Source organism: Microplitis demolitor, chromosome 3 (assembly GCF_026212275.2).
Source record: "Microplitis demolitor isolate Queensland-Clemson2020A chromosome 3, iyMicDemo2.1a, whole genome shotgun sequence".
NCBI classification, from domain to species: Eukaryota; Metazoa; Arthropoda; class Insecta; order Hymenoptera; family Braconidae; genus Microplitis; species Microplitis demolitor.
This window is the reverse complement of record NC_068547.1, coordinates 7,671,906-7,699,719: the sequence shown is the minus strand read 5'-3', so window position 1 is coordinate 7,699,719 and position 27,814 is coordinate 7,671,906. Positions and strand designations below refer to the sequence as shown.

General features: G+C 29.2%; 1 protein-coding gene across 5 annotated transcripts; it reads left to right on the top strand.

Moving 5' to 3' along the window:
• Positions 1 to 349: 349 nt before the first annotated feature.
• On the top strand, positions 350 to 24,988 carry LOC103569718 (transient receptor potential cation channel trpm). 5 transcript variants are annotated; one of them, XM_014440535.2, is made up of 19 exons: positions 350 to 870; positions 1,511 to 1,685; positions 2,679 to 2,797; positions 2,908 to 2,990; positions 4,721 to 4,777; positions 6,439 to 6,625; positions 6,724 to 6,937; positions 7,007 to 7,166; positions 7,226 to 7,362; positions 7,646 to 7,802; positions 7,885 to 8,044; positions 11,549 to 12,404; positions 13,250 to 13,461; positions 14,506 to 14,673; positions 14,859 to 14,918; positions 16,580 to 16,789; positions 16,867 to 17,215; positions 17,290 to 17,435; positions 18,656 to 24,988. In XM_014440535.2, the coding sequence occupies exons 3-19, from the start codon at positions 2,735 to 2,737 to the stop codon at positions 20,399 to 20,401; spliced, it is 4,965 nt and encodes a 1,654-aa protein (XP_014296021.1). In that variant the 5' UTR covers positions 350 to 870; positions 1,511 to 1,685; positions 2,679 to 2,734; the 3' UTR covers positions 20,402 to 24,988. The 5 variants fall into 5 exon arrangements, with proteins under 5 accessions (XP_014296021.1, XP_014296022.1, XP_014296023.1 ...); XM_014440536.2 differs by lacking the exon at positions 2,679 to 2,797; XM_014440537.2 differs by lacking the exon at positions 4,721 to 4,777 and having other exon boundaries at positions 18,656 to 24,987.
• Positions 24,989 to 27,814: the final 2,826 nt, after the last annotated feature.

Sequence of the window (27,814 nt, the reverse complement as noted above, 5' to 3'; positions counted from 1 at the left end):
CTTATTATTTACTTTATATTTTATCTTTTATTTATAATTATCTTTAAACAAAAGTATTACTTTGATGTTTCATTTTTATCTATAAAAAAAATAAAATAAATAAAAATGTTTTATTTACAAAATCAATATCCATTTGAATGATTCTCAATAATAAAATATTATTTTTATTTTTACTATGTAAAGTAATATTTTAAAATGATATTTAATTATCTAGATTTTATGTTTTAATAGGAATAAATTTTTCATTCAAAATGAGGAATTTATTAATATATTATCTCGTTCTCTCTCTCTCTTTCCCGATACATCTAGATATATATATTACATATATATAATAGTTCATGGTCAGTGACGTGAGAGTTGGCAAGAACCAAGAACTAGAGCTGGCCAGAACCTTGTGACATACAGTGAGATCTTGAGTGATAAATTCATATATTTTTCATGGTGTCTGTTAGTTTAACTAAATTTTATAAATTATACATCCAATAACAATTAAACCAATCAATTTAAATAATAATATCACGTATAATTATCATGATAACAGAACCATAACCTACGATTTCAAATAAAACGTATTTTTTTTAATGATATTTAAATTAAGCGGAAAAATAAAAAAAAACACATGCACGTTTTGTTCTTTGGATTGAACATGGGACGAATCAAAAGAGATCAAGAGCTTGCCAATGATTGGTGTTAATTGTCGTTAAGCGACGAAATAAGCTCATGAATTTTTTCGTCGTAATTATTTGGTACTCGGTTAGCAAAAAGACAAGTTTCATCGTTATCATTATTATAGAAAACCAAAGAAACTATTTTATTAAGAGTATGGTTTTTATCATCGCTTTTGGAGCTGGTACTAAATTTTTTATCAAGGTAGAAAAAAAAACTTTTTTTTAAAATACAAAACCATTTTTAATTAATGAGTGTGAACATAGCTGACAGGTGACAATTTTTTTAATTTTTTAATAATAAATAAGAATTTAAAATTCGTATCTGGATATTTGAAAAATCAGTAGTCGAATTTAAAAAAATTTTGTTATTTAAATTTATTTATTTGAAATTTTTAAATTGTCTACCTGCTACACTCATACTCATTTAAAATATTTTATTTATCTATAATTATTTTTTGAGTAAATTAACCGACATTTGGTGTCATCTATATAATAGACATATATTTACTTGATGTTTGAAAGGTTAAGTTTTACTTACAAGTTATTTTTTGCTGTAACAATACATTACTCTAATAATTATATTTATAATTATTCATTAACAATTTACTTTTATTATAATAAAATAATTATTTTAAAGTTTTAACTATTAATTATTTAATACTAAGAAAAAATATTAAATATTTTCTGAAAGTGTATTGAAGTATTACTTGAACGTTTTTGTAATTAAACAATTATATAATTATTGAGGTACTGTAAAAAAAACTAAATAATTATACTTTTTTTGTTCTATTAGTCTTTATTTATAATGACATTAATGACATACTGATGATTTTTTTTTTTAGCAAGCTATTGGTCCACTCCATGAATTCGCTGGTGGAACATTTTTAATTCATAATTCATGATTTATATTGCAAAAATAAATTTATTGAAAATTCATCGCAGCGATAATTTTATAAGCTTTCGAGGAGTTTTTTTGCATGAGTAGGCATGATTGAAAAGACTAAAATAATAAGAGTGGTACGTATTTTTATTCAAATTTACGCATCACTTAAATTATCATTATGATTCATATTCTAAATAAATTTTTATAATTCGTTACTTATATAAATTTAATTATTATTTATTGCAAGTATTTGGAATTATATCAAGTCGCTGCAAAACCTCTCTGTGCACAGAAAATTCCATAGCATTTCTTTACCTAAAATATGTCTATCGTAAAACAAAACTATCCTTGAATTGATACTCCAAAACATCTCTATCTGGAACAACTTTCCTCAAGCTGAGACTTTACTCCGAAACTTTTCTATTCAATAACACGTTCTAAAATCTTTATCAAAAAAATCCATGTGAGATCGCATGGGAACCCATAGGAATTCATATAGAAAAGTATAGATTTATGTAGCAATCTATAGGAATTAATATAGAAGTCTATGGAATTATATAAGAAACCACATAGGAAACTATAGGTATCTGGATTCCCATATAGGAACTACGATGTAAGTAATTTCTATAGAATCCGGGGTATCTGGATTTCTATGTTTATCGTCTATACTGGATTCCTATAGGAAACCATATGGGAATCTGTCGAAAACGTCATGTGGAAACCCACACAAGAATTCAGGCTGGATTCCCATATGGATGTTTTTGATAGGGATAACACTATTCATTATTAAATCAGCCAACAAATTCTCCGTAACTGAAAAAACATAAATTTCCATGTTAACTAACTTGTTTTCCCAATTACTAATGATTTTCTAATTAAGTCGATAATCGATAGTTATTTTGGATAGCCTTGTCATAGTTTTGGAGTAAGTTCAAGGTTAGTTTTGTTTTAACATAATTATATTTTAGTTAGAGAAATTCTATGAAGTTGTCTGCATATAGTGAAGTTCTAGACCGACTTGTCATAATTTCAAATATTTGTCACAAAAAAATTTTTTTTTTGCACTCTTTCCCATACGTAAACATCATTCACGTTGAATTTTTTTGTTTTGTTTTTTTTTTTTTTAGTTTAGTTGTTATTTTTTAATAATAAAGTGAATAAAAATAAAAAAGTATAAACCAGCATGGCAATAGGAAGTGTTATTTGCGGAGCAAATACTCCAAAAACAAAAAGAAAAAAAAGCAAGGTATATTTGTAAATTAATTTTTTTTTTCAATATTTAATTTAATCATTCATCAACATATTTCATTATTGTATTTAAAAAATGCTATAAAAATTCACTCTACTGTATTGTAGACTCAAGAACGTAGCTGGATTGAAGCAACATTTCAGAAAAGAGAATGTACGAAATTCATACCAAGTGCTAAAGATGAACATAGGTAATGTAATTAAGTTATGTTTTATTTAAATTTAATTATTCCTTAAATAGTATTATCGCAAAATCATAATGCGCAATGACACAATAAATATTTCATCATTGCTCACATTTACATGCAAAAAGTATTTATATTTCGCGTTAATCTTACGAATCTGATTGTAATTTAACCGTCTGAAGATGAATTTAAATCTACGATATTTACTAATGAATATTTTATCCTTGCATTAATATTAATATATATTTTTTCTACACTCAGAGAATTTTACGGTATTTTTTATATTAAAAATTTATAGGAAAATTATTATAGTAATATTAGCATTAGGATAGTATGGAATTGTGGTAAATATTACCGATAACATAGAAATTTTTAAAATACATCCAACAGAATTAACAATGTACATTTTGTAATTTTTACCAGCTGCATTGTAATCGATTATACTGCATTAGAATATTTAGCAAAATATTCGTAAAAAATAGAATAAGAGTAACAAATAAAATATATATATATATACTAGACAACCAGTTTATCGTAAACATATTTACACAGCAATGGAATTCATAAACAAATATAAATATAAATAATAACAACAGTAATATCAAAATTACATAATCGCTTACAGTAAAACGAATATTAAATACAAATTCTTAAATTGAAGCTCATACGTCATCACTATAAATCCTTTGAAACTGTTCAGAATAATAATTTTTTTTAGCTTTTATTGTACCATTAATTTTAAAAATCAACAAAAATTACATACTCATATAATTGATTATCCCTGGTGTACCGATGACGAATAGTAATGATATCTCGCAAATTCATATTATAAATAATTCTTGACAGTCCTTGATTTACCAAGTGTCAAATCGATAAATAAACATAACCAATAGAATTAAAAAATTTATTTTGAACAAATGACAGTCTAATAGAATAAATTTAGTTACAATAAAAGTTCATCATTTCTAAGTAAAAAAAAACATGAGTTCTGGATAATTAAACACCAACATATTATATATTAAAACCTCCTCCGAAACATACTGCATCTTATTGTATAAGTATTATTCCGATTGGTTAATAAGTTTTCGCAGTATGAACGAACAAAAAAACCGGCTCTCCATTTATTAGTATATATTAGGGTGATTATTATAGAAAAAATCATAATTGAAATATAGTTATAGATTTTTTGATGTCAGAAATATTACTATGTTGTATATTAGTAAAAATATTTATCTTTTCAAGTATATTTTAATAATATTTAATTAAAAATTACTGAAACAAATAGTATAATTCTCAAGAATATTGAAGTGTCCCACCGATACCTTAAATTTTCGAGTAATTTTTACTGTAAAATTCTCTGCGTGTAAATTAAGTTGATGAATATTTCAAATCATTATTCTATTATCTAAATCACTAACTCATTTAACATAATAAAAATATATATCTCATTCATAAACGCCATTTGTTAATTAAATATTTATTTTGATTCAAACTATTTTATTTTTTTCTTTCTTTATTTTATTAATGACAATTAATAACAAATATCAATTCAGCAATAATTTTTTGTTTTCATAATTTAAAAGTTTACATTTATAAATTTCTTTATTTTTAAAAATAATTTATAGTATTAGAGTAAAGAATTTTATGTTTTCACATTTATTGTTAGTTTTTTTTCTTTTTTTTTTTTTTTTTTTTTTTTATTATTTATTTTCTTTTTTTTTCCATTCCATTCATAGGCTTGAAGAAGTTCAGGGAGATAAATCTGCTGAGTACGATGTAGTCACGTCTTCCAGGTGAGAGTTGATAGGATCATATGTCATCGCTTTAAATTTCATTCCATAATTGCTTTCGCAATAATAAAATAATGCTTAAAAAACTAATAAAATGACACTGTTTTAGTATAAAGGATATCGTGTTTTAACTATTTATAAATATTAAAATTATTAATTACTATGCACTCGTATCATAATCACTCATTTTCGTATTGCTTTGAACACTACGCTTTGAAAGCTTATCATTAAACATATTCAGGACTATATTAAACAAAGATCATACTTTATATGTATTAGGATGACCCAAAAAAATCGACTTTTTTTTTGTTTTCAAGTCTCATAGGACAGTTTGTTGCTTTTATATGTTTTAAAAACCCTCTCCAAACATTAGTTCGACAGCAAATTTTTAAGAGAAATTCGATTTTTTTTTTTCTAATTTTTTTCTTTCTCGTGATAGCGTTGATTTTACGGATACAAAATATTTTTGCCACGAGAAAAAAAAAATCAAAATTTCAATCATTTTTGAAATTTCTGAATTTCTCGAACGACCCCCTAAAAATCCTTTATCGAACTGATTTTTGGAGAGGGTCTTTAAAATACGTGGAGCCAACAAATTTTCATATGAGACTCGAAAATAAAAAAAAAGTCGGTTTTTTTTTGGGTCACCCTAATATGTATATATTTGGGTGATTCATTTTAAATGAACACTTTTTTTTTACCCATAGCTAAATATTGATGTATGTATCAATTATAAAATTCCCAAAAATTTTTACCCCTTAAATTTACTTCTAAGTACTTTTATTTTGATTTTCAATTTTTTTCATTCAAAACGTATAGGAAATCTAAAAACTATTGTTTTTTTTTTTTACTATTTTATAATGCTCAGTCGCATTTCAAGCTGTCGTGCCACCGTCCGCGGTATTTTGTAGGTAAATTAATGCTTTTCAAAAGTTTTCATAGTAACTTCACAGTGAGTCTAATTATTTTTTCTGTATTGGTTCTGAAAATAATTTTTTTAATGATAATTTCGGTTTTTAGTTGATATTGACTAAACAACGACAACTTGAAATGCGACTGAGCATTAGAGAATTGTAAAAAAATAGATTTCTTATGCGTTTTGAATGAAAAAACTTGAAAATCAAAATAAAAGTACTTAGAAGTAAAATTAAGGGCTAAAATTATTGGGGATTTTTTTTTTTTCGCCTCCGAGCGGAAAGCATCAACTTTCGTCCCGTTGTGCAAAACGAAGTTGCCGATTTCTGCCTCCGTCGAGGAGATAGTATATTACACATCTAGGGAAGTAAAATAAGAAATGTCTCAGGTCACATGTAATTGTTGGCCGTGGCGACGCTGAGGTCAACAAACATGTGACCTGAGACATTTCTTATTTTACTTCCCTAGATGTGTAATATACTATTAGTATATACATTAACATTTAGCTGTAAGAGTGAAAAAAAAGGCATGTTTAAAACGAATGACCTTAATATATGTACATATATAAATATAAAGTCGATTTTTTCTGTTATTTGAACTTCAAAATATATTTAAACTATAAATAATATAATGTAATTTATAACGTAATATATAACTGCGAGGGATTGAAATTGTTCGCTAATGTAAACTAAATGATAATGTTTTTTTATTGTACATTAATGGAGTATATATAAAATATATTATTTCAGATGTTGCTGTGGACATTCTTACACTCACCATTGTGGTACAGGAGCAGATGTGCAGAATTATGCAACTGGAAATGCAGCTGAGGCAGAAAGGGATCAGTGGTCACCAGGAAAAAATACACGTGCTTCAGCTACTGATGCGTACGGCACTATCGAGTTTCAAGGCGGCCCTCACCCCACTAAAGCTGAAGTAAATATTTCACATTTATATTATTAATAAGTGTTGTTAATTTTATTACTTTTTTCTTTTATGTTTTTATAGAAATAATATTATTAAACTATTTGTAGTATGTTCGGTTAGCCCATGATACTCGACCAGAGCCGATAGTTCAACTTTTGTGCCGTGAATGGAATTTAGGTCTACCAAGATTATTGATAACAGTTCATGGAGGCAGATCTAATTTTGAGCTTCAGCCAGCTTTAAAAAAGGTATTACGGAAAGGACTTTTAAAAGCCGCTAAAACAACTGGAGCATGGATATTCACAGGAGGAACAAATACTGGTATTTAAATAGCTATTATAAAATTTATTTATTTTTATATTCTCTATTTATTATTCATTTTTATTTCAGGTGTTACCCGCCAGGTAGGCGATGCTTTGCTGTTAGAACGTGCACAGCGTCAGGGTCGTGTTGTCAGCATAGGAATAGCACCTTGGGGAATACTAGAAAAAAACCACGAATTAATAGGACGAGGAAATGAAGTTCCCTATGATTCAATATCATCTCCATGGTAATTATTATTGATTGTATCATCCAATTGAATGATATTTATTGAGACAATGTCAATAGGTCAAAGTATGCGGTATTAAACAATCGTCATGCTTACTTTTTGCTCGTTGATAATGGTACTGGTGGGCGATATGGCGCTGAAATAGTATTACGAAGGAAGCTAGAAAAATATATATCAAATTTAAAACTACAGCCATGTAAGTTTTAATAGAGAAGTCATATTAATTTTTTATCATCACAAGTTTATTTATAGATAAACGAATAACTTTTTAAACATATGTTTTAATCAATTTTTTCGAGTCAACATTTTTTTTCTGAGAACTAATGAAAGTCGAGCTATTTAATTTTTGTTAACAAATATCATTAAATTTGAAAATAAAATTTAAATTAAAAAACATACAACTTCTATAATATGGTTAAAAATTGTAATTCAATAATTGGATAAGTTTTCATTCGATAATTTATTATTTTAATTTATAGATACTCATAGTAGCATTCCAGTAGTTGCATTAGTTATTGAGGGTGGAACTAATACTGTTAGATCAGTTCTCGAATACGTTACTGATGATCCACCTGTTCCTGTAGTTGTTTGTGATGGAACTGGTCGTGCTGCAGATATCATTGCTTTTATGCATAAGTATGAATTTTTATTATTCTTTTATTTCGTACTTGCGATCTTTTTTTTTTTTTTTTTTAACTTTATTTTATTCATTTTTAAGATATGCAGTTGAGGGTGATAGTGATAGCACCAGTGATGTACGCTTAGAAAGTATGAAAGAACATTTATTTGAAAAAATTAAAGATACTTTTAAAGTTTCACAAGAACAAGCGGCACAATTATATTCCGAATTACTTCAATGCACTCGTAAAAAACATTTGGTAAGTTATTTTAATTTGATTATAAAAAAATGACTAGGTGCGAGAAAAGTTACACTTCTTACACGTGACTAAAAGAAATTTTGATACGCATGCAAATAATATGTGTACAAAAACGTTCATTCTCTTTATTAAAATTAAAACAATGCTAACTCCAGAAAAGGTCAAGTATTTTTAAGTTTAAAGTGCCGAATAAAACCATAAAGATGAAAATTTTATAAGAAATAAAAGATTTAAAGATTTCTTGTATTATTCATCTAATTTCCATTAACTATTCAATCTTATCACCGCACATTACGATTCTTAGTGTAATAATTTGGTCATATGAATATCAAACGATCATATAAAATAAAAAAAAATTCACAGTGATTAAAATTAAAAAAAAGAATTTGGAAACTGGTTGGTCCTACGGACTTGAAACTTCCCGCTGTTTTCGACTTCAAGGAGCTCGAAAGCAGTATTGCCAATATATATTCGAGCTAGACTAAAATAGTAACCGTCCTAATTATAAAAAAATAAACAGGAGTATTGTTATCAAATCCAAAAACAATTTTTTTTAAAGATTGTAGAATTTTTATTCAAAAAAATGACGAATACCGGTCAACTTCAGGATTATTTTTAGGAATATGAAAATAAAAATGATGTTGTCTGTGGGAGTGCATTCTTTCTCGCTCATTTCCGTTGCACTTTTTTATGACGTTACACTTTTTCTATGATAGACCCCATTCCAAGCGCACGTAAAGAAGCTTAGCTTAAAAAATGTAGCGACCATCGAAGACTATGAAAACAAAGGGCAGTATAAGTTTTGAAAAATATGATGAAATGTTTTATGTGTTATGTATGAAAAATATAACTAGCAATGTATAAAACATACATGAATAAAAGTATAAACAAGAAAACATATAATAAATATACACGAAAATTGGCCAAAAGTTAGCTAGTAAACATATATTTTTTCATATTTTAACATGTTTTTTTTATAGATTTTTTTCATGGGAGATGAGTGTTTGAAATTATAACATGAAACGTGGGGGTCAATTTGAGCATTTTTAACATTCCAAACATAACAATAAATTTTATAAATCGTGTTATAAATTTTTTTAACTTCAGTTACGAATGTTTAGCTGAAAAATTTTTTCTTGATTGATATATTAGGTCAAAGCCACAAAGCTAAGACACGTTCTGAATAAAATTAACGTAATAAAACTTTCAAGTTCGAATTCGTTGACAAAAAAATCGAATTTAACAGCTCTACTATAAGTGTCTAAAAAGGAACAGGATTCTCAGGTCTGCGCCATCTAATGTTGAAATCCAATAAAATACTCAAAATGATGTAATTGTCTTGGATTGCCAATGGAACTTCTATTAATGGACTATACTGGCATATTGTCATCAAAGTGGTAATTTACGTGCAATCTGATTCTCACTCTCATCCTCTTGTCATCTCTCTTAAGAGGCGTTCAAGTAATTGATTACGGGTGGTGTTCAAAGTGGAACAAACAACTTGGGTGATGCATTATGTACTCAAGAGACAATGACAACAAAGTCAATGGTTTATTTACTTATATTTAAAATTAATTCAACCAGATTTCCCGTGGTTGATCAATTACCCTGAGTACCCCGTACGCGTTAACTATTTTATCGACTTGTCCATGTTTTGTACGTTTTTCAAATCGATATTAAGGATGAAAAAATTGTTTCTTTTTTAAATTGAAAATAAAGCTGATTGGGGAAGTTATTCAAATTTCTAAAGCCGCCCTCAAAATACCTGTTCGATTTTTAGTTGCTAAGATATCAATAATGCAAGAAAAAAGGATCGATTACTACGTAAGCGCGATTAAATGAAGCTTACTCTAATTTTAAATTTTGGGCAGAGAAAATTTGATAGAAATTTCGTGGCTGAATTTTTAGTGCTGATAAAAAATTAACTTATCACTAAAAGGCTCATTGCTTCAATAAAATAATAATTTGAAATAAGTATCTTCTAAATATAAGTAAATAAACCATTGACTTTGTTGTTGTTGTCTCTTGAGTACATAATGCATCACCCTGGTTGTTTGTTCCACTTTGTACAACACCCGTAATCAATTACTTGAATCCCTCTTAAGAGAGATGACAAGAGGATGAGGGTGAGAATTAGTGCCAGTATAGTTCATTAATAGAAGTTCTATTGGCAATCCAAGATAATTACATCATTTTGAATATTATATTCCTGCATGTATTGGATATACAATGTCAATCGCATCCGTTTATAATTTATGAGTTTACGGCTTCAACACCAGATGGCGCGGTCCTTAAAATCTTGTTTCTTTCTACACACTTATACTAGAGTTGTTCAATTCGATTTTTTTGTCAACGAATTGGAACTTGAAAATTTTATTACGTTAATTTCATCCAGAACGGGTCTTAGCTTTGTGGCTTTGATCTAATATTTCAATCGAAAAATGATTTTTTCAACTTAAAATGTATATTTACAAATAATAATAAGATGCAATAAAAATTATTATTTAAACTTTAAATATCTTAACTGAAATTTACAAAATTTATGACACGATTTATAAAATTTATTATGTTCGGAATATTAACATTCCTTAAATTGACCCCCACGTTTCGCGTTATAATTTCAAACACTAATCCCCCATGAAAAAAATTTATGAAAAAAACATGTTAAAATATAAAAAAATATATATGTTCAGTAGTTTTTTATCGAAAATAATTAACGAACAAGCATTATTGAAATTTTACCTGAATTAAATCGAATCATTGATAAATATTGGATAAATAACTTAAGAAATCTCAAAGCTCTTTATTTTTTTATAAAGTTAATTTTTACGGTATTATTCGGCAACTTGAACTACAAATATTTCATTTTTTATAATTTTTTTTCTTTATTACATTTAAGAACTAGTATACTCATTAGTCGTACGCAGCAGTATATTATTTTTATTCGATTTTAACTAAGAAATCAGTAGTTTATCTATCGAGTGCGATCGTGTTTAAGATGCGAGGTGTGAAGATTGGTGCCCGAGCCGAAGGCAAGGGTACCAACACACGAGCGTCAGACTCGATTGTTCTAGATAGATACATTAGTTTTTGTGACAGATTTTATGTTTCAAATTTCACTCGTTTTGAGGAGCGGGTTAACGTTATTGGATTAAGCTCAAACTCTGAAAAAATGTGTTGTTACATATCGATATTAATGCATTGTTTTTCAATTTGCTCATTGCATAAACTGATTTGTCATCGATTTTAAATATAACAACGTGTTAGGTTGAAAATCTCACGTTTATATAAAACTAGACGATATGCGCATGCCGTAGCTTATACCACTACTACCACGTTTAGATTCTGGGCCTTTTCTGAGACCGCCAATTTCATACTGTCGAATTTTCGTTAATTGTGCGCACGCACATCCGTTACTTGCTAAAATTTTCCTCTCAACGCGCCAAAAGAAGTATAACTTGAAAAAGTTATTATCATCATCATATATCATTATTATTATTATAGATCACTGTATTCAGGATAACTCAAGATGGACCACATGAACTTGACCAAACAATCTTGACGGCATTATTTAAATCACAACAATTATCTCCAACTGAACAATTATCATTAGCGCTGATATGGAATCGAGTTGATATTGCTCGTAGTGAAATATTTGTTTACGGTCAGAAGTGGCCGCCTGGCTCTTTAGAACAAGCAATGATGCAAGCTTTACAACATGATAGAATTGATTTTGTAAAACTTCTTCTTGAGAATGGCGTATCAATGAGAAAATTTTTATCTATACCACGTTTAGAAGAATTATACAATACCAAAGAAGGACCATCAAATACATTAGGTTACATTCTCCGAGATTTACGGCCACATATTCCTCGTGGTTATATGTATACACTTCATGACATTGGTCTAGTTATCAATAAGCTCATGGGTGGTGCATATCGCGCTCAATATACTCGTAGAAAATTTCGCATGGTCTACGCCAAAGTTATGAAGCGTTCGGGAATTCATAATTTGTCAGCCCATCGAAATAGTACAGCCGTAGCAATGGCACGCTATTATACAGGGTTCGGAGAAAAATCTCACCATGGTCTAACAATGAGTCTGTTAGCTGAAACACTGCCAGCAAATCGAGATACACCTCTATTTGATTATCCATTTAATGAATTACTTATATGGGCTGTTTTAACAAAACGACAACAAATGGCACTTTTAATGTGGCAACACGGTGAAGAAGCTCTGGCTAAAGCTCTCGTCGCTTTAAAATTATACAAAGCTATGGCTCATGAAGCGGCTGAGGACGATTTGGAAACAGAAGTTTATGATGAGCTTCGTGGTTATGGAAAGGAATTTGAAAATATCGGTAAGTTACACAGTAAAAACGGATTCGTCATCGAAATTCACACTAATCATGTGTATAACAAACAGTTTACATTCATTTATTTATTATTTTTCAAACATTCTTTCGTAATGGTCTACAATCTTCTTAATATATTTTGTGTGTTGATTTAACAGTGACATTTAAAAAGTGTTACTTTCGTACAAAATAACATTCTTTTGTGTTAAAAAATCAAGGGATGAAAACTGGTCAAGCAAAATAATAACAGTGTGTTAATTTTACACACGTGTTGAAAATTCAACACTTGAATTATTAACATGCACCTTTTTTACACTTTGACGAATCTTTTTTTACCGTATGTTCATACACAAAAAAACAAAAAATGTAACTTGAATTTATAATTTTTTTTCTTCAAATTGAATTCTGAAAATCAGTAATTGCTCATATTTCTTTTCTTAAAAGCTAATTTCATACTCCAAAACATATCCGGTATTTAGATCAATCGATTCACAAAATGCTGAGAATAACAATTTTTACTGATTTCCAGTATTTTTCGATTTATTCAGAAACGGTAATATATAGAAATCTGAAACTTGCAGCATCGAAGTATCTTATGAGTACCAACATTTCCTGAAATAATCAGCCCGATACCTTTCTGAGGCCGATTTGGTATTCTTATCTTCCCATGGCCTTTTAGCTCGAATCAAAAATATCAATTTTAAGAAAAAAAATATTCTTGAAGCAAAGAAATTATTTATCTTCATACTATTATTCTTAGTTAGTTTTTTATCTGTGTACGATGAATATTAAGTCATCACGTAATCAGTAATTAAATTCTAGTAATTAATCATTAAAAAAATCTTTTAAAGCTTTGGAATTGCTAGACTATTGCTATCGACAAGATGATGATCAAACTCAACAACTGCTAACTTCTGAACTTCAAAATTGGTCGGGGCAAACTTGTCTATCTCTTGCAGTAACAGCAAACCATCGGCCGTTACTTGCTCATCCATGCAGCCAGATTATTTTAGCAGATTTATGGATGGGTGGACTAAGAACACGGAAAAATACTAATTTAAAGGTCACTTATAATTAAATTTCATTAAATATTTATAAATTTACATTTGCTACACGTAAAAGAATGCTGAAGTTAAATTTTCCACACTCTAAACTAGTAATAATTGAACTACACTTTGCGGTCATCGTATCAACAAATGTAGTAGCATAAATTACACTACATAAGATTAATCTCTACTGCAGTAGTTCTATTTACTATTCGACTGGGGTAAAAATTTGTAGGCTCAGTAACTACTCAATGTATTATGGAAAACTCATCTTGTGGTTTCTTAAACCATACAATTTTATAAGAATTAGTTGGTATTAGTATTTTTGGAGTAGACAGTATCACATAATTTGTACAATCTACTCCAATGTGGAGTAAAATGACTGACAAACAAAAACAACAGCGCCATCCTCAACTTTTTTATCCCAGTGTGATTGTATCAGCTCCACAATTGTAGTTATATTTACTACATCATTAAATGTGTGAATTACAATTTTTAAAGTTATGTGCTTGTATCTTATATCAACAAAAATTACATATTCAATGAAACTATGTTCGTAATACAAGAGTTAATTTTTCATAAAGATAATTCCAAATGAAAAATTAATATTATAAAGTATGGAAAAAAATCTACATTAAAAATTTTGTGCGCGTGATACTTGGAATTATTTACAAATCTATTTAAATATATTTAAAAAATCTTTGTACGAACAATATGATATAAATTTTTAAATTTTTAAAACTTTTTGAATACCATGAAAAATATGAAATGTCAATTAATATATATTTAATAAATAAATTAAAGAGAAAAAATTAGAAACTATGATGTGGAGTAATACTAACTACAGCTGTCATTAACTACGAGGTTGTTTCAACCAACGACAGTAGTCGATGTTACTACAGTTTGTGTACAACAATAGGCTAGTAGTCATTGTTAAATGTGTAGTGATCCTATATATTACTAGTCAGTGTAGTATATGTATCCCCGACTGTGGTAAATTCAACTACACCTTTTTTACGTGTATTGATATACATTTACTTACTATCAATTACTCGGTATAGGTGGGTCTTGGATTATTATTTCCACCTTACATAGCACAACTTGAATTCAAAACTCGGGAAGAATTGCAGCTGATGCCTCAAACACAAGAGGAACATTTAATTGCTTTAGAAGACGAAAACGAGGACAGTGAATCGGAGCATGGAGTTTCACCAGGGCCAGATGTTGAGGTAATTACGCCAAACTAATGAGGTTTAGTATTAAACTGGTCTTTATTAATATACATTTGTACATACATTTTTTTTAAATTTAATTTTAAGAATACTTAATTCCATATATTTATATTATCTAAAAATTGATAAGTCATCGGTAGCTCTCGTAACTAGTTTAGCTACGCATACCGCTTGTTTTTTAGAAACGTCCACGCAGGAGTCTCAGTATTTGCAACAAACCTGACAATCAGCAGGGCATAAAGGTACACTTATATAGGAGTGGGATAATAATAAATGCAAGGGTTTTGTCTAATGTCTTACGCACACTTTTTATGGTTTAATTTATTTCTCTTTTTATCATTTTTTGTGACAGCGTTATCGATTTTTTTTTACAATTAAATCATTTTTTTAAATTTTTTGATAACTAGATATAGTCGACTACCCAACGTAAACCCATGTCGAAATTAAATAATTAGTTTGAGCCTCAATGGTCTCAACTATTTTGATGCGGACTTACCGCAGAACGTAATATCTCATTTAAGTCCTCAAATCCTAGAAATCGAGTATGAAGGATTAATTTTCCATTTTAAAATGATGTGCGGCAACGGCCATGCTTCATATTCGTTGCCCTGATTAAGAAGTCTAATTTGAAATGATTCGAGCGTTTAAATTATTTCAAATAATTTAAATCATAAAATAATATTTTGTTATTTTTTAATTCATTATGATTTAAAATGATTTATTCTAAAATTTATACTCGATGCAAAATAATTTAGACAACTTAAAATGATTCAAAATGATTAAGAGTAACGTAATCTCAAATCATTCCAAATTAGATTTCTTAAACAGGATGGTTTCGAATCCTGGCGTCAGCAGATTATTTTTCACTCGTATTTTTCTAATTTATCAAAACAATTAATTATTAATAATATCCTGGAAAGTCAAAAATTCTAATTCGATTTGAACAATACTCGCATAACCTTAATTATTATTATCTCTCCTAAAAACGTTGGTGTTAAGTCACTGTTTATAGTTATCATGGCAACAATTGCTATAGAGACTGTTATCATGGCAACAGTTGCTATGGAGATGGTTGGTCATTTTAGCGGCTAATAGGAACAATAAGAATCCATAATGAATATTTTTAATAACGACTTTTTTACGAGAGGAAGGTGGAAAGTAGTCATCAAAATACTACAAGTAATAAATAATGGGCGCCCGTCAACGCGCGTAAACCTTCTAGTATATTTATTAATAAGTTAGCTACACTAGATATATCGTTAGATTATAATTTTAAAGGAGGCGTATAATAGGGTGTTCTTTACGAAACTCGAAAAAGTGGTGGTTGAGTGGGGAAAGCTGTTTTGATTCAATAACTACCGATTGAAGAAAATTATTGCGGGAGACTTATTGTTATTATTACGGGTAGTCGACTGTATTTATTTATTTGAGAAAACTGAAAACGCTGTTTCTCATTATTTTATAATATATTGTGCTTTTATTATAGATCGTTACTCATCCATCCCCCGAATTTATGATACAATTAATTTATCTTTTTTTTCTTTATTTCCATTTGTTTTTCAGTCAATATTCTGTGGTGTCATGTTATTATTGGACAGTTTTTATTTTTCTATAGTCATTGCTAATTAGTAATTTAAGTTAAAAAAAAAAAAACTAACACTATTTATGCTGTTAATAATTCATTTAATAATTCTCGTATTTCTTTAAATGCATTGTTATCAAATAAAAGTGATATTAATTTATCATTACTTATTATTCATTTCTATTTAAATTTATGTGATTCGCGAAATTAATAACATTTCGCTATGATCGCTATAAAATGTACTTGTCTTATTTTCAATTATTTACTGTTATTTAACAACGCATTTATACTATGGTAAATTTTTATTGTTACTTTGTCTAGGCTCTAATAACCAATGAACACAATTCTGCAATCAAAGAAACGATCGTTCAAGAAAACGGCAAAGTTCTAACAGAAATAGATGACAATCTTCATCGGCCTTATGGTATTTTATCGGATTACTATGATAGTAAAACAAACAAGCCATTACGTCTAAAAAAAAAGTTATGGGAATTTTATACTGCCCCGATAACTAAATTTTGGGCAAATGCCGTAAGTTCGTTTTCAAATTTTAAAAGGAAAAAAAAAACAGTTCATACAAATTAAGTATTTATTTTGTCTATTTCTAGATAGCGTATATATTATTTCTAATTTTTTTCTCGTACTCTATTCTCGTTCGAATGGAAGAGTATCCAGGATGGACAGAACTTTATTCAATAGCTTATATCTGTACTTTGGGATGTGAAAAAATACGAGAAATAGTTACGTCTGAACCGGCAACTTTATCGCACAAATTCAGCGTATGGTCATGGAATATGTGGAATCCATGCGACGCTGCTGCTATTATTTTCTTCAATATTGGCTTGGTACTTAGATTGCGTCAATCAACTTTTGATTATGGTCGTGTGATTTACTGCGCTGATAGTATATATTGGTATCTCAGAATTCTCAATATTCTTGGTGTCAACAAATATCTTGGTAATTTATTGGCTAAATAATTACATTCAAAATTTAGAGGTAGCAATGTAAATTAATTGTAAATATTTAAACAGGTCCTTTAGTGACTATGATGGGAAAAATGGTGAAAAATATGATATACTTTGTCGTTCTTTTACTTGTCGTGTTGATGAGCTTTGGAGTCGCAAGACAGGCGATTTTAAATCCCAATTCAGAACCTAAATGGCTAATCATTCGTGATGTAAGTGCATACTATTATAATTATTTAAGGTACCCGCGGGTAATAAGGCCTGTCGGGTAATAAGGCCTAAGTGACAGAAATGATATTTAAAATAATCGCTTTCGCTAAAGGTTACTCTAGTAGAAGGGTCTTGCATAAAGATGTTACGACAAATTTAAAGAGTCCCGATACCACGTTCCCTGCCTTCTATATTTCATCATCCGTCATATGGTGTCGTAGCGCAGAAGAAATTATAAAAAACAATCTAGTCTTCTGACTCTTAAAAAGGATACCGATAGTTTTAAGTGCTGTTGAGCAAAGCAATCTAGTCTTTTGACTTTTAAAAAGTATTGTTGCTAACTTTAAGTGATGATTCATCTCTAATACCAATTTTATTAAGTATAGTTAAACTATTCCAGTTTGTTTAACCCGTAGGGCTTATTACCCTACCGTAGTAAAATAAGGTCTATTCGTATGGTTTTTGTAAAAGTATAATTTTTTTATTGTTTATGGTAAAAATTACCATTACTTCATTACATTTTATGACTAATGTATTGAAATAAAGATTAATGATACATTTCGATGGTTATATGCAATATTTTCGATTCTATTCAAAATCTCCCTTAGCTAGGCCTTATTACCTGCAGGTACCTTATTACTATTTTTGTTATCCCTAGTGGATCCGAATTACCGTAATATACGGTAAAATACCCTATTTTAGGTAAAAGTCCGGTATTCCATAGCAAAGTACGGTATTTTAACCGTATATTTGTAGTAAGACGCCGGTAAGTCGACGTCGAATTATGGCGAGCCAGTGATATTTTATCGTGAAGTGAAGTATTACACTATAAAAACTATATACTATATACTATAAAAAGTCAATTTCCGTACTTCGGATCCGCCAGGGATTATTATTTGTGAAATTTAAGTTTTAGGCCATTCGAAATCTTTATGAATTTTATTTGACAGATATTACAATAAAATTGAGTGGCAACGGTGAGGACTGACATTACCTGCAGTCTGAAGTTGTTTTGTTTCATGCCTTGTCACACAATATACTGTTAATTTATGAGTAATGGTGTTGGAATCAAGTCCTCAATTTTTATAACATCGAAATGTTGTCAATTAATTTAATTGTAACATCTGTCAAATAAAATTCATAAAGATTTCGAATGGCCAATCAACGACGTCCACCTCACTACAATTATTATTATTATCATTATTATTGTTGTTATTAACAGATATTCATGGAACCATATTTTATGCTTTACGGAGAAGTGTACGCACATAATATCGACCCAGAGTGTGGTGACGAACCGAGTATGAAACCGTGTTTACCAGGTCGTTGGATAACGCCTGCTGTCATGTCTATTTATTTGTTGGTAGCAAATATTCTGTTGATAAATCTTTTGATAGCCGTTTTTAATAATATTTTTATCGAAGTAAATGCTGTGGCTCATCAAGTCTGGATGTTTCAAAGATTTACAGTAGTGATGGAGTATGAACAAAAACCAGTTTTACCTCCTCCACTTATTGTAGTAAGTCACATATATTTACTAGGTAAATATTTACTGAGATATATAACTCAAGGTGAAATGGCCGTTGGGGAAACGTATGACAATGGGCTGAAGCTTTTCTTGGAGGCTGATGATATGGAGCGTTTATATGATTTCGAAGAAGACTGCGTCGAAGGTTATTTTAGGGAGCAAGAATTGAAGCTTCAGATGTCAATGGAGGAACGTGTGAAAGTAACAACTGAGAGAGTAGAAAATATGCATCAAAAAATAGAAGATATTGATAAAAAAGAACACAATCAAAATGCTTCATTGCAAGCAGTTGAGTTTCGTATTCGCAAACTCGAAGATCTTAATGAACAAACTCTAGCCTGTCTTGGTGTTATCCATCGTTTTATGGCAACTCATATGTCCGATGAAAATTTATCAAATCTAGATGTTGACGTACGTACGAGAAGAGTTTCCGAAAGATCCGAAGTGATATCTGATACTGAGTCTCATACTCACATTTCCGGTGTTCCGCGACAAAAACGTTTATTGCGATCGTTAACAGATGCGACAGTTCTTCACAGTCCATTTGTAGATGATGACATTTTAAAACAATCGGAGACATTGACATCTCGCGAAAATCTTAGCAGAAATGAATCTTCCTCTAGCGGCGACATTCCTACAACAGGACCGACACCAGATGAGAAGAAAATAGTTACAACTAGTCAAGAAGAAAGTGCTGAGAGTAAAGATATCAATGAGCCTGAAATGAAGCCATTGAGGCGAGAAGTCGAAAGAGACACGAGTAGTGACGTTGCGATATCAGATATGCGGCAAGATTCTTCAGAACGGCCAACTAGACAAAGCAGTCGAACCCGATCGGAGTCTGATGATGCTGTGCTGCTTGCGCCACCTGGATTGCAACGAGGAGTCAAATGGGGGGAGCCACGTGTTGCGATGATTCCACCAGGTTCCTCCAGTGGATCCAACCAAAGATCACTTTTGCGCGCCATGCGTGCTGAGTATACAAGTATTACTGATGAATTAGAAAGTTACTGCGGGCTTTTAAGTCCTCCGCGAACCCCGCCAGTATCTCCTCCGCCTTGTAGATCAAAAAATTCAATTTCAATGAATCCAGAGATGGCGTGGCAGATTGAAAATGAACATCTACGTGATGCTGAAGAATGCGATTATCAACAAATGGAAGATCTTATTCATAGACGATACTTGAGAAGTAGTGACGAAGATTCAGATACTGAAACGACGTCCAAGATGAAGTTTAGTGTCACTAATGAGCACCGAATGTTGCGTAGATCATCAGCAATTGATGAAGAATCACGAAGACCGCCACCAACTATCAGCGTTACGCGAGAAATCGAACAGACATTATCAAGACCACCAGCAATACGAGAAGGAGACGATAAGGATCCAACTGATGAAGACATGACCAGTGTTCCAGCACCAGCTTCCGAAACCATGTGTTAGTTTTATTTTTATAATATAAATATGGTTACATTACTCATAGAATTAATCGGTTATATAAGATACCAAAGGAACCCATAAATCTTATAAATTAAAACCGCAATCATAAATAATTATGCGTGAGGGCGGAGTTAAAACTTTGCCTTGTATAATTTTTACGATCATAAGAGGAATGGCACATACAAAAACTTATTATCTATCTGCGATACATTGATAATAATAGTAATTCTTATTATTTGTTTTCTTTTTATATACACGGAAAAAACTAGATAGCACTGGTTATTGTTCTGCGCAGTAATCGACGGACATTACAGGGAAAAATACATTTTAACATGACTGATTCATATTAGAACAGGAGTGAGTCATGGCTTAACACGTACTATTACTTTTTTAACACTAACCAGTACTGTGCTACACAGTACATCAAAGATATGACTGGTTACTGTCAAAATAGTCACCATTAACATCCGGAACAGTACTCAGTCCTATTATAACATGAACGGTTACTATATTCATATATGTCTTCACTATTCTTGACAGAAGAAATCTATAATTCAAAACTGTCAAGTATAGATTATCATATATGTTAATTTTAAGTTACATGCGATTCACTATGAATAATTTTATCATTTTAAAAAATGATAAGAAATTCAAATTATTGATGATTTTATGAGAATATTTAGCAAGATATATTGGTGAATATTATTTGTTTTTAACTTTTTTTAACTATAGAGAAAGGTTAAAATAGATCTCTACTGTCAAGAATAGTAAAGACACATATGAATGTAGTAACCGTCCATGTCAGAAGAGAATTGAGTACTGTTCTGGATGTTAATGGTGACTATTTTGACAGTAATCAGACATATATTTCATGTACTGTGTAGTACAGCACTAGTTACTGTTAAAAAAGTAATAGTACGTGTTAAGCTATGATTCACTTCTGTTCTAATATGAATCATTCATGTTAAAATGCAGTTTTCCCTGTACTGTTCGTCGATTACTGGGCAAAACAGTAAGCAGTACTATCTAGTTTTTTCCATGTATTAGTTTAGTAACTTTCTTTACTTTAGCTTTACATGTAAGATGAGGACTGATAATTGTATATATCTTCCTTTGTGTTGCATTTTACTCGACATATATACCCATATAACAATCTCATAGCAATCTTGCTCAGGCCTGATCACCAGTATAGTAGTTGTCTACGTCTTTATACAACTATAGATCTCGCTGCAGACACTGCTACAAAGTTTTGAATCGTAAATCTCGTACAAGATTTAAAAAAATATTTTTAAGATATTTTGCTTAGGATGCATTGGTAGTGACTTGAGCCAATCTTGTACCAGAAATTACTCCGTCACTTTATTTCCTCTATTGTTTCACAATACAATATCCTGAGGTAAAGTGACAAAGATAGAAGTGAAATATACAGATAGTGTAATATGAGACTTCTTGAGCAGATTTGTTGCGGGATATGCGCTAGTGTCTGCAATTAATTTCTGGTGCAAGATTAGCTCAAGATACGCGTAAGTTTACTAACACATTTTGAACAAGACATCTTCAATGTTCTTTTGTACAATATCGCGTGCAAGTCCTACAATAATCTTGTCTTAATACCTTGTGACAGATTGATAGGTATACAGAAACGCAGACATTTAGGGGTCTTCTGTAAGATACTTTCGTAAAAACAGTACAAGATTGTCTTGTGTAAGTCATTCTGGACAAGTCCATGTAGTATTTTTCAAAAAAATTGTTGTGATCAGTGCCTTGACCGGCAACTTGTGATGGGAATTGTAATATGGGTATGTATATATTTATATATCGTAGCATGGCAATATAATTCTAAAATATCAAACTATTCTCAAATTTTACTCGAGAATACTGTCCAATAATTAATGAAATACTTTATCAGTATGATTGTATTTAATTTAATTGATAAATTCACAATAATTAGTTCAGCATTTGATTAATCAGGTAAACAATTTTTTATTAATACTTAAATATTTTTTGATAGCTATATATTTAATGAATGGATGTGAATTATAATAAAAATTTCCGTAACTATAATATCAAAAGTCAACGAAATAACAAATATTTTCGTCCGAAAAAATATATCTATTGATGGATTTTAAATGAATTATAAAATTCTAATTATTAACACGTTTACAAATTCTAGTCTTTATATTATAGAATCGAAATATAAAAGAATGTAATAAAATAGATTGGATTTGATGCAAGGCCGAATTGATTGCTCAATAGTGACATGTATTTTCAATTGAATTTCGTAATTTCAATTTGTATATATAAAAATTTTACTTTATTAATTATTCGTTTTAATGAATATAAATTTAAAATTCTAATGCTATTTTATAATCGATTTTTTTAACAGCTTTTTGGCTACTGACTATGCTCAAATCTATTGTATTTTATAACACTCTGTATTTGAGTGTAAAATACTTTTTTTTTATAGAGTCTAGTAAATATTTTAGCTGCACATTTATAAATTAAATTACAATGATGCATGAAAGTCATTTTTATTTTTCAGCACTTGTCTAGAATGTCTAAAAATTTTTATGGTGCTTCCATGAAAATACAGTCAACTACCCGTTATAAGCTTGTCCGTAATAAGTCTCTTTCTCTCAATCGGCAGTTACTGATTCGAAACAGCTTCTCCTACTCTACCACTTTTTTAAATTTCTTAGCAAACAGCCCGTTATAAGCCGCCGTTAAATTTATAAACTAACAATAGGAAAAAATAGAAAAATTGATGATGAAAATTCACTACAGTCAAATTCTATTAACTCGGACAGTGACTCTACGAGGCACGGAAATTTCCTGGAAATTTCAACTTATCAAATGCTACTTCTCCTTTAAAGAGTAAACTACACGCATGCACTCTTGTATCACATGTACGATTTATATATAAATATACACAGACATATAAAAATGCATAGCATCAGGTGGGCGACAGCGTAGCTCGTAGTGGAAGGTCGAGATTGAGGGGAAGTTCCGAGTTGATGGAATCCGACTGTATCTATTTTTTGCAGATAATAATTCAATCAATTTTAAGTAAAATATAATTTATTTTTCATAATTGTAACCATGAATTTCATTCAAAGCTTAGGTTACAATTGAAAAATTTTATTGAGCATTATCTTTATCAATAAAATTATTATTATTTTTACTGTAATTAATACCGTTATCATTAGAATTATTTGTATTGTAGTTATTACTAGTTTAAAGAAATAAGTATTTATTTTAGCACCGTAAGCACCAGAAAAATCGGCAGTGGCGTTGTAACAAAATATAAATTTGACGTTTAAAATCATATAAAATAAAAGAGGCTTATAACGAGTAGTCGACCTATCTAATTTTAACTTAAAGGCATATGGGTATTTGGAAATGAAAAAAAAATAATGTCTTTTTTTTAATTATCTATTATTTCATCGACAAATATTAATATTTAACAAAGTTTTTTTAAAGGGATTTAGAAGGTTTTTTTGCGATGATCACTGAAAACTTGCTGATTTAAAATAAATGAATATTTCTTTGTTAGTTTGATAGTTTAACTAGAGCTTTAATTCAGATGAAGCTTCTTTAAAAAAAAAAAAAAAATTCGCAAATATCTTAAATTTAAATTCAGAAAATAAATATTGAGAAGCAAATTGTTCTGTTTTTATACAGTAACACAATAAAGTCTGCTTAAATTCTAGTTTATTACAGCTACAATTTTCAAAAATGCACAAGATAAAAATTTTTTTTTATTCTCTATAGCCCATATCCGCTTTTCCTTAAGAAATTATTTCTTTAATATCTAAGTAAACGCGTTATAATTATATCTACATTAGGGTGTACCAGAAATATATTTTTTTTTAATTACAATATATAATCTACGGTTAGTTTTAGACCGAAAAAAAAACTGAAAGTATAATTCGGCTTTTCAACTCGACAGTTATTAAATCACTAAGAAATCTAGATACCCAGCAGATCAAATCTGTAAATTAAATTGACGAAATTTATAACTGTACAAGTTTGTTATGAGATGATTTAATTTTCTAAAAATAATAAAAAAATTTATTCGGTCGAATAAAAAAAAAAAATCAAGTTCTACTTTTTTTTTCGTATGATTTAAAACAGAAAATCAAAATTTTCATAGAAATTTTTTGCATTATGAATTGAAAACAAAATTTTTTTGAGGCGAAAAAAAATTTTTGTTTTTAATTCATAAAGCAAAGGATTTTATGTTACAAAAAATTTATTTTTTCAGTGTACAAAAAAATTTTGTTTCTATCACCCACATATATTTTTACGAGTGCGTTATAGTGTATCAAATAAAATCGATATTTTTTTTTTAGTTATCACTGAAAATCTTTAGTGTGGTGGAAAAAAAAATTTTTTTAAATTGAGGACTTTACTCAAAAATTCATAGTAGTTGCACCTTATCTTCTTCTCATTGTATAATAAATAATATTTCATAGAAGATTATGATTTTAGTCCTTATCACTCTATCATTACTCAAAAGATTGTATGAAAAAAAAAGTAAATCGATTTTATTGAATATTAATTTTTAACGAATGAATACTGTTCTGTATAATAACTTTTTGTTAATAGAAAAAAAAATTGTAATAAACATAAATTGTAAAAATGATTAAATTTATGCTTATACTTGTGTTTATAAAATATTCGAATGCATGTATGATTTGTAATTGATTTGTAAAATTGTATCTTTTTGTAATATCTTGAACACTGTGTTATTTGATTAAATCGTACATAAACACCATTAAATTATAATATTAAAATAATTAAAAATAAAAAAAATTGTACATATTCAAATAAATTAATTTTTCTTTTTCATGAAAATCGGTTGTTCAGTAAATAAAAACACAGTAAAAGAGGATTCGTCGAAGAATATGTTCAAGGCCACAATTATATTATATATATGTATATATATATAGAATTATTAGGGTGGCCCAAAAAAAAACCGACTATTTTTTTTCGAATCTCATATGAAAATTTGTTGGCTTACGATATTTTAAGAAGCCTCTCCAAAAATCAGCTCGATAAAAAATTTTTAAGAGATTGCTCACGAATTTTGAAAATATCAAAAACGATCGAAATTTGAATTTTTATTTTTAACTTTTGCTGTCAAATTGTCGGTAATTTCGGGCAGCAAATTTCAGGTAATTTCAACATCAAATTACCGTCAATTTCCAGCTAAAGTGGCTATTAGGGAACATAAGTATTCCCGGGGGGATCCGAATTAAGGTAACTACCATAATTTACGGTATTTGGAAGAGTTACGGAATTTTACGGTAAACGTAGGGGTTTTTAAGGTAAACGTACGGTATTTTATCGTAAATTAGCAGTAAGAGAACGGTAATTTACTGTGATTGTGGCAAGCCTGCAGTATTTTACTGTAAAGCTAAGTTTGGATTAAAAACTGTAAAAATTAAAAAAACATACGGTAGTTATGGTGAAAATGCCGCAAATTACGGTAAATCGCTCTATTTTACTGCAATTCACTGTAAATTGCCGTAATTCGGATCCGTTCGGATTTTGCTATTATCTCATCCGAATGAGAACTGATTTTAATTATTTCGTTTCATTGTGTAACATTTACACTGTTGGTTGTGTGGTCGTTCTAATTTTCATACCGGCATGTTGAAAATTTTCACACTACTCGGCGGACTATGAATTTTTTACAGTCCCTGGTTAAAAATACTGATTGAAAAGAATTGAGAAGCAGTCACTCCATGCAAACTGTAAATCTATATATACCAAGAAAAGAATTGAAATTATTGAAAAGAGTTCGAATTTAATCATTTTTAAATCTTTGCGATCAATATTTTTTAACAGGGGTGTGTGTGTAAATTTGAGTGTAGACCATTTTTTTTTTATACACGATTAGTGTAAATTTTGACGAAACCTGTTTTATTGAATATACACATATTTGTATTTCGTATGATGTGTATTATGGTTTTTGATTAAAACTAACTATCGATCTATTACGTTATATATATGAAAGAAGGTATCATTCACTTACTGACATTAAAGATCAAATAGTTTTATTGAAATAATAAAATAAATCTACCGAGAAAAAAGTACAAAGAAATCGGATCAGAGGACTAAAAATTTTCTGACTATTATTAGAGTGTAGAAAAAATAAATAGACAATACCATTAGTTCCGAATTAGGTATACATAATATTTTAATGTGTATTCTTAGAAAAAAAAAATTAGTATCTGCAGATAGAAAAAAAAATATATCAAGTACAGTGTACTTATGATTTTATTTAAATCGTTATGCTTTGAAAGTTTTCATATTATTTTTGAATATTTTTATTTAAGATGATTGTAACGAAATACGACAAGTCAGTGTACGAAAATTTTATCTATGTCTTACTATTATCCATCTATATTTTTGTTTACCACAAATCAATAAAACTGCCGATTTTTCTGCAAAGAGACTCTGGTTTTTTTCTTTTTTTAGATTTAAATACTATATTTTCATTGAAAAAAAAAAAAAAAAAAAAAAAAAAAAATTACTTTTTGAAATACAGATAATCACGACATTATATGACATGTATTTATAAATAATTATAAACGATATAATCTAATTTATAATATTGACGATCTATTTTACAACCAACTCGGCTTTGGCGTGAAATTTATTTTTCTACTTACCTAAATGTTCGTAATATATTTTCAACTAGAGTAATATTCTAACTACAGTTATAGTTATAGCCGAGGAAAAATAATTTTGACTACACGGAAAGAAAATTATGGGAAGTTTTGCTATGCATTATGGGAATAGCTCCTATACCAATATGGGAACCGTTCTCATAATGGTATGGGTATTATTCCCATACTATTATGGGAACTATTCATATAATGGTAAATACCCATAAAACTAAAAAAAAATTTTTTTTTATTCATCAATATTTTCGAGTCTACTTGATCAAATGATCTGAAATTTCCAGAAAAGTTGATGGCCAACAAGCTCTTTCGATTGCTGCCTTAAACATTCAAATCGGTTCATTAGTTTTAAAGTTATAAAGTTTACATACATGCATACCTTGATCAAAAAAAGGTATGTGACAGGATTTAAATGTTGATACTAAAAAATTCAAAAGGAGTAGTAGGATGTGACAGAATTAAAGTAGCATTTAAAATTTCTAATTTTATTGAATACTTTTTAATCCTGAAATGTTTTCATTCTATTATCTTTTTAGGATATAATAGGATTCAACCAGTATTTGAAATTTTTTGATACATACACACACATACGTACAGACACTCGGACATCATTGAAAAAAAAAAAATAATAATAAGTCAGGATAGCTTCCTAGGACCTCAAAACGTCGACATCTGTTGAAATTTCGATTTTCGCAAATCGGGGTGAAAACAATAACTTCTTGAA

Bases quoted from the DNA above. Each gene is read 5' to 3' on its own strand.
- LOC103569718 (XM_014440535.2), top strand. From the start codon at position 2,735: ATGGCAATAGGAAGTGTTATTTGCGGAGCAAATACTCCAAAAACAAAA. The intron at 6,626-6,723 runs GTAAATATTTCA...AACTATTTGTAG, and splicing joins CTCACCCCACTAAAGCTGAA to TATGTTCGGTTAGCCCATGA. The intron at 7,803-7,884 runs GTATGAATTTTT...TTCATTTTTAAG, and splicing joins ATCATTGCTTTTATGCATAA to ATATGCAGTTGAGGGTGATA.